We start from the raw sequence: 17539 nt of genomic DNA on the forward strand, positions 1-17539 counted from the left end.
GCTGAAAGCCTGCCAAAACGTCAGTTTTGATGGGCTTTTTTTAAAAAAATGCCTAAGGCGCTTTTACAAAAAAGCCCGTAAAAACTGAGGTTTTGGCAGGCTCAGCACGAAACCAGAGGCGTTTCCCAAGAACCAAACGCGCCCTGACAAGCTCTTGACATGTGGGACCCGCACCCACTTTTCGCTGCAATCTAGCTTCCCTACTCAAGTCCAGTCTCAAGTCCGGTCAAAACTTTACCTGCTCCCATCTCCACTTTATTCCCACCACCTACAATCTGTGCCGCTGGAGCCAGCAGAGCCGCCGCCGCCACAACCCCTCGCGCCTCCTGCTCCGCGCCCACAAGCCCGCCGCCACTCCATCCTCGTCCCATCGGCAGCCGCAGCCGCCACCTCCCACCTATTACCCTACCCAAAACCCTAGCCCTAGTTACATCCCCAATCCTGACCCCTACGCTCCGCATGGGGGATACTCGGCGGGGTGCTGTTATGCGAGTAGCAGCGCAGCTGAGGCGATTCAGCAGTACGTTATCCAGCCTGGTACCTATGGAGCACCGGTGGTGAGATCAAACTCCTCCCTTTTATCATTCTTAGGGTTTTGATTCGAAATGTAGGAATAAAGTTGTCTCCTTTTTGCAGTTCTAGTGCATTTTATTTCTTGTAATTGGGCGGATGCCTCGTGTCTGATTTGTTGTCATTGTTGTTTGGGATTCAAGATGTGGGTATTTGAAAATTGGATGCTATGTCTATGAGACCACCATTCTGGCCGATGACTAAACAAGAAATATTCTTTAATGCTATCCTTCTGATGTGGGAAAAAAAAGGGTGGGGGGATAAAGGGAAAAAAGAGAGAAAAAAGGGTATCTGAAAATTGGTGTTCCTTTTTTGGGAAAGCTTTTAATTAATTAAAAATTGAGCTTCCGAGCAAATTAGACTTTAAAAAGGTTACACTTTTGTTGTTTCTTAATTCTCAAAGATCTTGATTCATGTGCAGCATAGTTTTTTTTGAATCATTTCATAATTATGATCTCAATTCAGAAAGTGTCTTTAGGTGAAGGCATCAATGCTGTAATCTTTCTCAACAGGTTTTGCTTGTTACCAATGCTTAGGGTTTTGTGTCGAAGTCTTGGGAATGCAAATTACTTGCCAAGAAAAATCCAAAGAACCTGTGATTTCTTTCTTCTCAATTCTTTCTGTAGTATCCTTCCTAAGATCAAGATTGTTGTAGCACAGGTTTTGTTTCATTCACGCAATATGTTGTATATTTTATAGTCCTCATATTTAAGTATTAGGTGAGAATGGATGACAATTCATTCATCATCCATGCTAGACTTTGAATTTCTAATGGCAACCTAATTCACAGAGTATTTTGAATTTCTAGTGCCAACCTAATTCATTCACCATCCATGCTAGACTTTGAATTTATAATGCCGACCTAATTCACAGAGTATTTTGCAGGTTATCTTTTCTTCTTAATTTGCAGTTTGTCTAAAAGCTATTCAACAACCCAACTTCCATAATTGTGCATCACCAATTAGAAATTCATGTTGTCCTAAAGATTTTCTGAATCTAGTTCATGTTAGTCATTTAGTGATAATAATCAACATTTTTATCAAATTAGTCCATAGAACTCTTGGATTGTACTGCTGCATTTATGCATAATTAAACGAAGATATTCTGTATTTTAGGAGAGCCCATACTACAGTAGGTCAAATTTTATTGTCCTAAGTGATTAAGCATGACTTGTTTTCATGCCTTAATCATTAAGACCCCAGAATAAGCAGTGAACAGTCAAATGTATGTCATCATAAACCAATAGTTGAAGAAGATGTTGATCCAGCTGAAAACATTGTATAATTTTTTTTTGTTAGTAGCAAATCAAGCTTATTAACTCATTCTTCTTTTGCTTGAGGAGATAGCTGGAGAATATTTCTTCACATAATTGAAGAACATTGTCACTTTCATCCGACAAATTCTACTGTGGTCTTAGCTTTATTTTTTGTTTATTATACACATTTGAAAAATATAACAAATACTCTAGGATTAAGCAGAAATCCATTATTTGAGACATTGAGTATAGAACAAAAAGAAGAAAACTGCCTGAAATCAGGGTTAAAAGCATTATGGCAAGTTTTAGTCACTTATTTACCGCACAAAACTCCATTCTTAGATCAATTTTATAGAAAGAATGAATGTTCTATGCAATTGTGTTCCACACTGATTTACGTGAGGTGTGGTAAACAATGCAATTATGTGTAATTCTAGTATCTTGCTTGAGTAAGAGATAGTCTCAAAGTGACTGATCTCAATCAATTACGGGGAAGGAAGGTGAAAAATAAGTCCAAAGAGCTAGCATTGTACTACTCATTATGGCAAGGGTCAATGTTATAGAAAGCGCTAGGCGGACTAGGCATTTCAGCTAGCGCCTAGACGGCTCCTAGGCTTTTGTTTATTTTTAAATTATTTAATTATAATAATTGACAAAAACATGAATTAAATTCATAAAAAATTGCAAAAGATAAATGAATAGCAATCTTAAATCTATAATCAACCATGCATAAATACTAAATAGCCAAAATAGTAACTAAATACTAAGAAGCATCACCATGTTTAACATAATATGTCACAGCAACAATAAATAATATCACAAATTCAAGAGTCTAATGCAGTATTGCTCAAGAAAATAAAATATGAATAGTCTAAATGTCTAACATAGGACATAATCATATAATCTAATCGTCATCATCATCATGGAAATCCAGATCCTCCACTGCATGATTGCTATCCTTTGAGTTCATGTTCACGTAGCCCTCATCCTCATTTGTGACATCATCGTCGGATGCAAGAGGCTCTTCTTCGCCTATAATCATCAAATATCCTACAACTCGTGCTATTCTCTCACTCCTCCAGTTCGCTGCAACCTCAATTGCTCCAGATACATTCTCCAATATTGTCCAAGAAACCTTCGAACCTAGATAAGTCTCTTCCTAGTCATTAGAACTCTTTCGAGGATTTGTGCATGTGCCATAGTACGATCTTGCATTATTAGCACATCTCTGTCTTCTCTCTTCTTTTACTTGAGCTTGACATTCAACTTCACAAACACAAGATCCTCCAACCTCTTCGACTCCAATCAATTTCTCTTCTTTGTGTGAATCTTTAAAGAAGAAAAGAACAAGTTAGTGAAGTCCTACATGAATAATTTTATCTTATTAATTTTAGATAGTCATGTAATTTACCCATTAAATGTACTCAAGTTCCTCTCGCATCTAGAAGAACTGCTAGTGATAGTGAGGTTAAGAACCTTCCTCTCCAAGTTTTGCTGAAAAGGACAATCACCGCCATACATATATCACCAACTAGCTGTAAAACACATTATCTCGGTTGAATTTGCTACTGAGAAAATAACTTATGACTGATAGATCCAATTTACAAACTTAATTTACCTAGATTGAAGTCCACTTTCTACCTAGCTTTCACTGTCAAACTTCTACCAAATGAACACTTACCACTTTGTACTTCTTCATAAACTCCTTAGTAGCCTCAGGTTGGTGTTCCTTATCGAGATAGAACAACTCCACATTTAGAAACCCCTCCTTCCTCTTTGTAGAGTTCCTAGCTACATCATTTGGGAAGAAGTGGTAAAGTTTAAGGACATAAGTTACCATATGCAAGGGTGTATACAATCTATCCTTGAACTTGGAATGTATAATGTAAATCACCGACTTGTACTAGCTCTCCTTATTCTTCAAAGTATGCATAATCTCCTTCGTGCCTTGAAGCATCCCCACAGCAAATCCCATTGAGGGTCTGTAGTCGCTACCAGCCATGCTCAACATGTGAAAAAAGGGAGAATAGACTTTCAATAACCTGTTCACAGAGTGCCACTAACTCACATAGCACAATAGCCTCTACTTTTCTACCCCTTGCAGTCGTAAAATGTTTGCTTTTCCTCTATTCTTCATTAGAGAAGATGAGTCTTGGCTTCATCTTCTTTGCATAAACACTTTGCAGAGTCAAGTGTGACGTCCCTGGTTTCATACATGGCTGCAGTCCAAGGTGAACCCAGAGATATCAAACCTGTCATGCACCCACACTGTGCATAAACACGTTTCACCAATCACAGTAATATCCTCTAGTGAAATCAAATATAAGTGCATGTACAAAACAGATAAAATAAGAGAAATAAATACTATAGACATGATGTAAAAAGATATATCTCATAAATAAAATCATGTCTCAAGTGAACAATCTGAAATACATCTGATATCCGAAAATAAATGAAAAGTATCTCAAGAAGAGTCAATTGATAATAAACTAAGGCAAACTGCCTTTATAATATGAGTACAAAACTCTAATATCTGAATAGTGAAAATAAGTCTACAGTAGAGTCTTTACTAATAAATCATGTGACAGTGACTATGCAAGAACTCCGTCATCCTGCGGCTCTCCGAAACTCTAAGTTGCCTGAAAAGAAATTAAAATAAAAAGAACAACAAGAGCGTCAAAGCGCTACAGCAAGATCACCTCCATCCGCCCCCAGGGGAAGGGCTGCTATATGAAGTGAAAGTTCTATCTATTAAGCATAGTCTATCTAGATCATTTTTCCCGTATCTAATAGAATTAATATTTAGACACCTATAATACGAGACGTAGTATGTCGAGCGAAATAATCCAAACAAAAAAACCCTCATGTATATATCATATGTCTCAAATTATAAATACCTAAATATTAACACCGAATTAGAGAAACAATCTAAATGAAATCAATAATTAGAAACCCACAACACGAGACTAGTACGTCGAGCGAAATAATCAAAAAAAAAAAATCCTCATGTATATACCATATGTCTCAAATTGTGAATCGCTAATCATTGATCCCAACTTAAGAATAAAATAAAGCAATACATAAAGTAAAGACATTCATAATATTATATTTATAATATATTTCACTATCACTGGGAAGATAAGATAAATATCAGCATATAATCTCGCGTACTTTTAAGGGCAAAGTACCTCGGTCATATATCTCACCAATGAGTCATATACATAACTGACATCCGCCAAAGACTCAGGTTATCAATAATCGTCTCAATACAAATCCTTGCAAGATTCTGATTCATCGTATTATCATGCGGGACGGACTATCCGGTCGGTATCCTAAACATTGTACATGGCTCATTAGTCTCATCGCTTCTCAGTGCGTAACATGAGTGCGGGACGACCTACCATATAGGTATCCTAAAAATACGGCTCACAAGGCTCATCGCACCCTAGTGCGGACGGACTGCTAGATTAAGCATCCTGAACCCGACTCAATGGCCTGTACGAATAGAATATCAACACACTACCCCACGTAGTACTGAACTGAGCTCATCAACAATACCCAAACACGTGTGTGACCGTGTAATCAACTCTCTCAAATATAGTCTGGTTAAAACCCGTCATAATCCCCTTCGGAATACCTAAGTGTGTGCTACGACACTATTTGTGTACATTCATGACTATACATGTATCATCGTGCGGCTTGAACCCCCCAATTGCATCTCGAAACGGTGCAAAACAACGTTCTGGAAAAACTGTCTTAGTAGTCGGCTACTAAGCTAGGTAGTTAACTACACTGAGTCTATTCAGACTCTGTGAAGTCAAAAATCAGCATCAGTAGTCGACTATTAAGGGTATTAGTCGACTACTCTGTAACACAAAAGTTTCTGTAATTCGTATCTGGGAGGGAGTAGTCGACTATTAAGGATATTAGTCGACTACTCTGTAAATTTAAATATTACATGCACGAAAATAGGACTTCTGTGTTTTTGCATCTCACTCAAAACTAAAATTTATAACCATGGAGTATAAAACAAAATTAAAACTTCCACATATGATTAACATAGATTATTTCAAAGATAAAATTAAATTCTTGATTTTATCTAATTAGGATTAACATCCTAATTAATCACAATTCTCGATTAAAACATGAATAAACCACATGATACCTACACATGATAATTTCTAAACATTAAATAGAGATATTTTCATCTAAACATGTTTACATCACCTAGATATCACAAACCTAGGGTTTACGCATCCTAAATTAACATGTAAACTCGATTGATCGTAAATCTAGGGTTTAAACATGAGTTAAGCATGACTAATAAATTTAAAACGAAAATTTATTCCAATCCTAATGATCATGATCATGAATCTATAAACAACAGTAAGAAATTAACATGAGATTATGATTTAATCAACAAAATCTAACTTTTAACACCTCAGGTTAAGATTTAGACATGAAAACACAAGTTAAACATATTAAATCAATTATTATCTAATGGTGCAAGTTTGGATGAATATGATCTTGCCTCAGAGTCGTGTTGAACTCCCCAAACACGTATGAGCAGATCTCTCTTCGACAAAAAGCCCACGATCTGTCCCTCCGCTCGATTTCACGTCTCGAATCTCCTCGAGAAACACAAAAAACACGAGGGTTTGAGGGGAGAGGGTGGCTGTGAACTCACGTGAAAAGTGCAGGAATTAGGGTTTAAAAGGGTATATATAAGTCTGGGATCGAAACAAGATGAATCCGACCCGAAACCCAAAAAAAAATCTGGAAATCAGCCCGACTAGTCGACTAATACCACCATTAGTCGACTACTAAGCTTATTAGTCGACTACTAACAACACAGATTCAACTTTTGCATGTTTCGCGCATGATTTTCTTCTATACTCATATATATACATTGATTGATCTCAAATCAATTCCTAGCATACTCAATCATGAATAAATAATATTTATCACCATATATTCAAATTTACGGGGTTTTACATCAAGAATGCAGTGGTGAAGCAAGTGACTCCGGGTCTAACAATATCCCTCATCTTACACATAAGCGACATGTTGTAGATGAAAACTGTAAGCATTTGTTTTCTCTATGGTTGCTTTGAAGGATGTTAATTTTTCGATGCCCTTAAACATCAAGTCAATAGTATGAGTTGCACAACTAGTCCAAAAGATTTTCGGTCTCTTCTACTTTAGTTTCTCCTTCGGCGCCATATTAGCAGATGTATTATCCGTGACAACGTGAATGACCTTCTGTGCCCCAATCTCCTCACTACTTGCGTCTCCCTGCTTGAAAATGTACTCTCCCATATGCAAACCCCTCGGAGCACTCAATCGACTCGGAGAAAGTCGTGCCTAACCTGCTATGCATGCATAGATTCATGATCAACCGCATCTTCCTATGTGACAAAGCATCTTTCATAATAGAATATGTGCTCTTCCCCCACTTCTTGTGCTCCTCCAATGAGTCTTTATTCTCATTCACAACACCCCTCAACAATGTCTCCCTCAGCGTGTCATGGTAGATGATCGGTACGTACGTCCATAATCCCCAATAGTGATGCACATCCTCATAAAGGAGTCAGTGGAGATGGCATGAATAGGAGTGCTATTCTCATATGTCCATCTAGCCACGTGCTTGTAGACCCGATCTCTCTTCTATAAGCTTTCTTCACTCTAGGCTGAATCATCTTCCCCTTTAATCTCTTCGCTCTCGGGATCACTAGCGGTATAAGCATCCATCAGCCCAACGGTCGGTTTTCTGGAAATTTTTGAAAATCCGCCCATTGTAGGAGCAGGAGAGCAATTTCCTATTTGCCAGTCACCGTCAAGTCCAGTTAGTCGAATTGTGCTTTATCTTGCAACTCTATGATATGCATATCATTCAGTTTCCTCCTCTTCGAATTGGCATCCATCGCTTCTTGCACCATCTTCTTATCATCGACCATCATCTTGGTACACTTTATGTAACTGTTTCTTTGACCGGCAAGATGTTGCTTCAATCTATAGGCCCCCTTCCTCTTGTGCGAACACAGTCTATACTGTACCAAACATAAATCTGTTGGACCGGGAAGAAATCCAACCTCCTAACCAATGTCTCTCGAGTTCCTTTATCTTTAATGGGTGCTTTCACGGCGATGGAAGTAGAGCCTACTAACTCCTTAGGAGGAATATCCGACATTGTACATCACAATAAACAAACCATTTAATTAAACTCGGCTAATATTGTTATTTAATATATAGTAAAATTAAACAGTAGCATTAAAATGATAATTAATCAACTAAACTAGTAAACAACCCTAAAATTGAACATTGACATTAAAATAATAATTAATCAACTAAACTAGTAAACCCTAGAATTGAACGGTGGCACCTAAACTAGTGACTCTTAAAGACTAACTAAACTAATTAATCAACTAGATAATAGTGAATTAAAACAAATTAAACTAGAACTGAACAAAATTAACTAATTATTCTAAGAAACAATAAAAACAATGAATAACAATTAAAAAACAGTGCATAAAGTGAATAAACAGTGGAAAAATAAAAAATTTAAAAACTTACCATCAATAGATGGAAGGCCTGGACACTGGAAGGAGGAGAGGTGAGACTCGCCGGGGGTGGCCGGAGAGGGAGAGGAATGGGGAGGATGTTACTAGGATTTTGATATTTTGAGAATCTTGTAGATAGAGAGATGAGGGGGATCGGAGATGAGAGAGGACCGCCGGAGGGCATCAGAGAGGGAGGAGCGCCGGAGAGGATTGGAGATTAGAGGACGGCAGAGGGGGATCGGATATGAGAGGGCTAGCCGGCTAAGGTTTTTTAGGGGTTTTGTATTTAAAGCCAAAGTTTTAACCCAACTTATTTATAAACCTACCCACTTCCAGAAACACCCTTAAACCCAAAATATCCAAGTGATAAACTAAAACATATGAATTTAGTGTATTTGTATAATGTATACTTTTACAAATATTAAATTTCCACAGGTACTCTCATCTTCTTCCTCTAACAATACATACTAACTATTGTCATCTCCTTCAATCTGTTCTCACTGCCTCAGGCTCCTCCTCACGAACCTCACCCCGATACTTTTTTTACTAACATCCACAACATAACAGCCACAACATGTTCGACAAAATGCTTTAATGAGCGGAACAATCATTTCAATCTCAACCAGACATCAAAACCACTTCCAAACTAAGCTTCATATTAGCAAATTAGGTTCATTCTATCACTCCTTCCATCCTCAAATATTTCCTAGCAAATAGAATCCAAACGTTTATTTCCTTTTTGAAATGACAGAATTAATAAGGAGCTATACTTTGTTGATAAAGAGTTACAAACTACTATAAGGAGTTATACTTTAAACAAAAGACTTAAAATTTGTTGAGAAAGTGCTATAATATATGTCTTTGATTTCTTGCTTGGTTATTCACTTCCGCTTATTTAGTTGTATAGCTTTTTAAACATAACATAGTTTTCGACGTAACCCTATTAATCACCCCCCGGTAACGGCTCCAAACCGCTAAGAAGGCAGAGCCTTAGAAGATATATAAAATTTGGGCATGACTCGGTCGTAACATGGAGGGTCAACTAGCTCAAACCTTATATGTGCACCTATACAATGTAATACTAAAAAGCAAAATGCAACAACATATGTATACATCCTTGAATCAAAAGTAGTTGGCAGCAGAGTCCACAAAATACCATAAAAGCATGGCAAATGAAGGGAACCTAAGGGAACTGTTATACGTAGACATTAAGTGTTATTACATCATTTATATACAATACAAAAAAAAAGGTTCTACAAAAGTAACTAAGTACAAATGTTGAGGCTAAACACTTGCGATTATTCTTTAGTGGGATCTGCAATCCCCTTGCCTTTGTTCTGGTCGCTACCTGCAAATGGATGCAGCTATATCCCCTTGCCTTTGTTCTGGTCGCTACCTGCAAATGGATGCAGCAAGAATAGCGGTGAACGTGAGGCTCAATAGGTAACCATAATGAAAATTAGGGTACAACCATGAAGGGAAGGGATTAATAAGGTCGACAACTGAAAATAAAACTTTGCAGATATCAACAATAAACAAGCAATGCTCATAATTCAGGCTTAAAATTCCCGATCACGGGATTCATCAAATAATAATCACACATGCCTTAAATAAATCACTCGCCGGTGAGTATCCTCGATTAAAGGGCATGTCCCTCCGGGACTTATTACCACCCACTAGTGACATACCTCACGTAGGGCATCAATCAATCCATGAACATAGAGCATCAACAAAGACAATAGTTCTCATGAACTTCAAAAGTCCAACACGAGTCAATATCACATATTAAATAAAAAATGTTATCATTTAAGACAATAGAGACTTTAGGCAAGAGACATCTATTTTAACTTGATCATTATATGGTATAATGTTCAAGGTGATCAAACAAAGATATCGCACATGACAAGTATATGGCAAACAAACCACACATGAGGTAATATCAAAAAACACTATTATGGAAGCAAGAAAGTATACAATTGAAGTTCTAAAATACCGGAAAACAAACAAAGAAAAGAGTTACCTGCCGGTTATCTGACGTTGTTTCCATGATATCTTTATGCAAGTCCAAGGGTCCCACTCCTATATAGACATACATACATACCTATGTAAGATTCCAGCAGCTAAAACTTGTGTTGTCCACTTAACTTACAAATTATTTTATGTCATAAGTTTTGCTTGAATAGGTTACATTTGAACTGTTATGGTATATGCATATTCAGCGAAAGACAGTGTACACATAGTAGATTGAGATGGCTAAACGAGGGAGCAAATAATATCCAAATTGCATGAAACTAGTTTCAAAATGCTCTTACATGAGTCTATTTTCTAGGACAACAAATGGTTCATTATTCCAAAATTGAGAGGATAAGTTAATGCTCAAATGTGCAAGATATGCACAAACTGTGAAATGCAGTTTATATTAGCTGATTCAATTGACTAGATGAGTGGTCAAACAATTTAAAATTAGTGAAATAAAAGCCAGCATGTTCCTATACGAGTCTAGTTTCCAAGATTAAAAATAGTTTGTGAATATGAATTTTCTATAGAGAGATATGGCCTTTATAGTGCATGGGTGTCAGCATTTCAACGGCTTGCAGTTTACAGATAACACCATCTGAATCACTCACTTTGATTCGGTCAACAAATTGCATCAAGATCTAATAATTTTCCTACTGAAAGAAGCTTGATGAGTTTACTTTCAAAACCAAAACCCATCTTATTTTATCCAAACAAGAGACAAAGTTACATGCAAAACAATCCAAGAGGGGTCAGATTGTCTTTCCAGTGAATGTGCATAAACTTTAGCTGAAAAATTGAGACAACAAATAAACTCCAAATAGAAGCAAACCAGTGCCGAATGAAAGCTGTGTGAATCTAGTTTCCAACACAGAAAACCATACTTAAAAAGGGTTTGTCTAGATAAAGATATGCTCAATTTACTAATGACATGTTCTGCAGGAAACTGCTGCACAAGGCTGATGCTACAAATATCGACATTCATGCTTATTTAGCCACTAACCAAAGCAAAGACCACCACAATTCAACGTTAAGGGACTAAGAACCATGGAAGATAACAATTTTTCTTCATTAGGATGCATAAAGATGTTTTTGTTTTCATCTTAGAGTGACATGCATGTACAAAAGCCATCTAAATCCTACATGCAAGGGTTCATTCAACAAAAATTGCTCATGCTTGACCAAATTAGCTAAACATTGTCAATTTTCAAATTTAATGAGAAGAAAAAATGTGAAGTGGTTTTAGTGGATACCTAATGGTGGCTCTAAACTCCTCTCTATCAAGCCTTCCCGGTAGTCACCCTTCTTGGTTTTAGTGGATACCTAATGGTGGCTCTAAACTCCTCTCTATCAAGCCTTCCCGGTAGTCACCCTTCTTCTCCTTGCTTCTTCTTCTTCTTCTATGTTGACAGAGAGAGCTTGGTAGAGGGGAATTGGCAAAAGGAAATGGGGTTTTGGGGTGGTGGTGTGGCTGGTCTAGAAGGGAGAGGTGAGGAAGAAAATGGGAGTTTTTCTCTCATGCAAGGAAAGGAGGAGGAGGAGGAGGGAGAGAGAGAGAGAGGTTGTGGGTATTTATAGACATGATTATGTGACATTTGGAAATGGAATACCAGGTAATTTGGAGGATTTATTTGCAAAATTATGTACCCTATTCTAGGGTGTCTTGCCTGTCCAAAATAACAAGGTGGAGGGGTTTTTGTGTGAAGTTGTCATGATTATGTTGTGTTAAAAGGTGATTAAGACAAACTTAATTAGGGGTTAAGGGTTATTGATGTTTGGGAGTAGCATAGTTAGATTAATATATTCACATTATAGGTCTCTAACTTATGCTATTGGAATTCATGCATTGCAATTGTCGACACGGGTCGGTACCAATATCGGTATCTGACTATAAATAATCTGTTGAATCTAGAAAAGTATTTTTTTTCCATAATTAAATGGAAGCATATGGATATGGTTTAATGTTAGTGTTATATTGTTCATATTTGTTAGTGAAAGACCCTTGAATTGATTTAGAAAAAAAACAAGTCCCACCATTTAGAGAGAGATTCATGCTGGTGTTGAATATTCATTGTCTAACTCAAAGATCATGTGTGGCATGCATTAATGGTGTCAAAAAATCTGGATTGACCTGTGGGATTTTGACATTTCTGCTATCCATAATATCCGATAGAACCATATGCGTGCAAGTACCAGCATGTCATTTTAAATCAAATATTGAATGGTCTTAAACGCTGCCAAGTCATGAATGTCAATAGAAAAAATCTACAATGAGAACAAAGTCTTTATCCCGAAACTTTGGGGTCAACGCGTAAATCTCATCAAACATCAATATTGTTTCTGAAATGTAGACTTTATCCCGAAACTTTGGGGTCAACGCGTAAATCTCATCAAACATCAATATTGTTTCTGAAATGTAGACTCGGTTGCTTTGGGAAATATCAGCGAAAAATCCGATTCCACTTGTTATAATGGGAGCTGAAATTCAAGAATGGTTCCCACGCTTTTCTTTCTGATGGTTATGATAATTTCTCATGTATGGATATGGAAACTATACAGATCTTCATTTTCTTATAAATCGTCCATCTGCATGACCACTTTGTTACTTGATGTAATATGCACCTTCTAATTGTTGATGTAGCGCACAAGTTCATAAATTCTTATGAACATGCTACAATATATCTATCTTATAAACATTCTGGCACGTCAATTGCCGTTTACATAATTGCCGTAGCTACTTGTCTTCGTGATATTTAAATTTCCATCAGAAGTGAATGTTCAATGTTATATTTTTTTATTTTAGTTATGTTTCGAGTTCTATCTTGTATCATTATTTTTTTGTATCCCAATTTAGCATGATTGTGTCATACAGGTTGCTCGCGGACCCCCGAATGGATTGAATCCTGCAGTCCCTCATCAATCTCTGCCCGGCCGATACGAGCTCGATATAAACTATGAAAGAGGCTTAAAGAAGGGCTCCCACATGAGCAAGATGGCACAATCAGCATATTGTGAGGTTTGTAAGATTGAGTGTAATAGCCGTGAAGTCCTTAATAGCCATAAACAAGGGAAGAAACACAAGAAAAATCTTCAGAAGCTGCAGGAAGCAATCACTCCAAGACCCAACGAAGCTCAAGTGGCGGTAAAACCTACTAATATGGAAGCTCTAGTTGCTGAGGGAAATGCTTTAGGAACTAAGAAAAGAAAGAGAAAGGATGCCCCAGAGGAAGATTTAGAGACAAAGATGAGGAGGATTGTTAAAGAAGGAACAGAGCCAAATGAAGTAAAAGTGTGCACCATCTGCAATGTAGTTATGAACAGCCAGATAGTGTACAACTTTCATATTGCTGGGTCAAAGCATGCTGCGATGCTGAAGAAACAGCAGGAGGCTGCAGCTAGCTGAAAGTGAATGAAACATGCGTCATAGATGTGTAGTTCCTGACATCAAATGACAACTTGGAATAGCATGTAGCAGCACTTATGTAAGATTCCAGCAGCTAAAACTTGTGTTGTCCACTTAACTTACAAATTATTTTATGTCATAAGTTTTGCTTGAATAGGTTACATTTGAACTGTTATGGTATATGCATATTCAGCGAAAGACAGTGTACACATAGTAGATTGAGATGGCTAAACGAGGGAGCAAATAATATCCAAATTGCATGAAACTAGTTTCAAAATGCTCTTACATGAGTCTATTTTCTAGGACAACAAATGGTTCATTATTCCAAAATTGAGAGGATAAGTTAATGCTCAAATGTGCAAGATATGCACAAACTGTGAAATGCAGTTTATATTAGCTGATTCAATTGACTAGATGAGTGGTCAAACAATTTAAAATTAGTGAAATAAAAGCCAGCATGTTCCTATACGAGTCTAGTTTCCAAGATTAAAAATAGTTTGTGAATATGAATTTTCTATAGAGAGATATGGCCTTTATAGTGCATGGGTGTCAGCATTTCAACGGCTTGCAGTTTACAGATAACACCATCTGAATCACTCACTTTGATTCGGTCAACAAATTGCATCAAGATCTAATAATTTTCCTACTGAAAGAAGCTTGATGAGTTTACTTTCAAAACCAAAACCCATCTTATTTTATCCAAACAAGAGACAAAGTTACATGCAAAACAATCCAAGAGGGGTCAGATTGTCTTTCCAGTGAATGTGCATAAACTTTAGCTGAAAAATTGAGACAACAAATAAACTCCAAATAGAAGCAAACCAGTGCCGAATGAAAGCTGTGTGAATCTAGTTTCCAACACAGAAAACCATACTTAAAAAGGGTTTGTCTAGATAAAGATATGCTCAATTTACTAATGACATGTTCTGTAGGAAACTGCTGCACAAGGCTGATGCTACAAATATCGACATTCATGCTTATTTAGCCACTAACCAAAGCAAAGACCACCACAATTCAACGTTAAGGGACTAAGAACCATGGAAGATAACAATTTTTCTTCATTAGGATGCATACAGATGTTTTTGTTTTCATCTTAGAGTGACATGCATGTACAAAAGCCATCTAAATCCTACATGCAAGGGTTCATTCAACAAAAATAGCTCATGCTTGACCAAATTAGCTAAACATTGTCAATTTTCAAATTTAATGAGAAGAAAAAATGTGAAGTGGTTTTAGTGGATACCTAATGGTGGCTCTAAACTCCTCTCTATCAAGCCTTCCCGGTAGTCACCCTTCTTGGTTTTAGTGGATACCTAATGGTGGCTCTAAACTCCTCTCTATCAAGCCTTCCCGGTAGTCACCCTTCTCCTTGCTTCTTCTTCTTCTTCTTCTTCTATGTTGACAGAGAGAGCTTGGAAGAGGGGAATTGGCAAAAGGTAATGGGGTTTTGGGTTGGTGGTGTGGCTGGTCTAGAAGGGAGAAGTGAGGAAGAAAATGGGAGTTTTTCTCTCATGCAAGGAAAGGAGGAGGAGAGAGAGAGAGAGAGAGGTTGTGGGTATTTATAGCTAGACATGATTATGTGACATTTGGAAATGGAATACCATGTAATTTGGAGGATTTATTTGCAAAATTATGTACCCTATTCTAGGGTGTCTTGCCTGTCCAAAATAACAAGGTGGAGGGGTTTTTGTGTCAAGTTGTCATGATTATGTTGTGTTAAAAGGTGATTAAGACAAACTTAATTAGGGGTTAAGGGTTAATGATGTTTGGGAGTAGCATAGTTAGATTAATATATTCACATTATAGGTCTCTAACTTATGCTATTGGAATTCATGCATTGCAATTGTCGACACGGGTCGGTACTAATATCGGTATCTGACTATAAATAATCTGTTGAATCTAGAAAAGTATTTTTTTTCCCATAATTAAATGGAAGCATATGGATATGGTTTAATGTTAGTGTTATATTGTTCATATTTGTTAGTGAAAGACCCTTGAATTGATTTAGAAAAAAAACAAGTTCCACCATTTAGAGAGAGATTCATGCTGATTAAACTTGGACCGGGGAATCTGCTTACCATGGTGGTCGTTAATGGTGTTGAATATTCATTGTCTAACTCAAAGATCATGTGTGACATGCATTAATGGTGTCAAAAAATCTGGATTGACCTGTGGGATTTTGACATTTCTGCTATCCATAATATCCGATAGTACCATATGCGTGCAAGTACCAGCATGTCATTTTAAATCAAATATTGAATTGTCTTAAACGCTGCCAAGTCATGAATGTCAATAGAAAAAATCTACAATGAGAACAAAGTCTTTATCCCGAAACTTTGGGGTCAACGCGTAAATCTCATCAAACATCAATATTGTTTCTGAAATGTAGACTTGGTTGCATAGGGAAATATCAGCGAAAAAATCCGATTCCACTTGTTATAATGGGAGCTGAAATTCAAGAATGGTTCCCACGCTTTTCTTTCTGATGGTTATGACTTATGATAATTTCTCATGCATGGATATGGAAACTATACAGATCTTCATTTTCTTATAAATTGTCCATCTGCATGACCACTTTGTTACTTGATGTAATATGCACCTTCTAATTGTTGCCGTAGCGCACAAGTTCATAAATTCTTATAAACATGCTACAATATATCTATCTTATAAACATTCTGGCACGTCATTTGCCGTTTACATAATTGCCATAGCTACTTGTCTTCGTGATATTTAAATTTCCATCAGAAGTGAATGTTCAATGTTATATATTTTTTTATTTTAGTTATGTTTCGAGTTCTATATTGTATCATTATTTTTTGTATCCCAATTTAGCATGACTGTGTCATACAGGTTGCTCTCGGACCTCCGAATGGATTGAATCCTGCAGTCCCTCATCAATCTCTGCCCGGCCGATACGAGCTCGATATAAACTATGAAAGAGGCTTAAAGAAGGGCTCCCACATGAGCAAGATGGCACAATCAGCATATTGTGAGGTTTGTAAGATTGAGTGTAATAGCCGTGAAGTCCTTAAAAGCCATAAACAAGGGAAGAAGCATAAGAAAAATCTTCAGAAGCTGCAGGAAGCAATCACTCCAAGACCCAACGAAGCTCAAGTGGCTGTAAAACCTACTAATATAGAAGCTCTAGTTGCTGAGGGAAATGCTTTAGGAACTAAGAAAAAAAAGAGAAAGGATGCCCCAGAGGAAGATTTAGAGACAAAGATGAGGAGGATTGTTGAAGAAGGAACAGAGCCAAATGAAGTAAAAGTGTGCACCATCTGCAATGTAGTTATGAACAGCCAGATAGTGTACAACTTTCATATTGCTGGGTCAAAGCATGCTGCGATGCTGAAGAAACAGCAGGAGGTTGCAGCTAGCTGAAAGTGAAAGAAACATGCGTCATAGAAGTGTAGTTCCTGACATCAAATGGCAACTTGGAATAGCATGTAGCAGCATTTATATTTTATTGTTTAGGTCTAGTTGTAGGATCCTCTATGGTAAGTGAGGGAGGCGAAAAAGAAACATGTGCAATTTGCCTTGTAATTTCAATTATCGCGATCATTCTGTAATTGATACATAGCTCTTGCCTCCTGAATTAGCTAGTTGTGTTGTGACTTTGCAGGGTGATTTTAAGGCACATGTGAAAGTGAAGACTTAAAACGCTTAAACTTCGTAGTTAAGTTTTAAGTTTCCTTTCCTAGATCTCTTTCTTATTTTGATGTGTAAATTGTTGCA

General features: G+C 37.1%; 1 protein-coding gene across 1 annotated transcript; it reads left to right on the forward strand.

The window, feature by feature from the left end:
• LOC109849155 (zinc finger protein 346-like) lies at nucleotides 344-17465 on the forward strand. Its single transcript, XM_020418970.1, has 2 exons — nucleotides 344-557; nucleotides 16655-17465. The coding sequence occupies exon 2, from the start codon at nucleotides 16766-16768 to the stop codon at nucleotides 17183-17185; it is 420 nt and encodes a 139-aa protein (XP_020274559.1). The 5' UTR covers nucleotides 344-557; nucleotides 16655-16765; the 3' UTR covers nucleotides 17186-17465.

This window comes from Asparagus officinalis, chromosome 7 (assembly GCF_001876935.1).
Source record: "Asparagus officinalis chromosome 7, Aspof.V1, whole genome shotgun sequence".
Taxonomy (NCBI): domain Eukaryota; kingdom Viridiplantae; phylum Streptophyta; class Magnoliopsida; order Asparagales; family Asparagaceae; genus Asparagus; species Asparagus officinalis.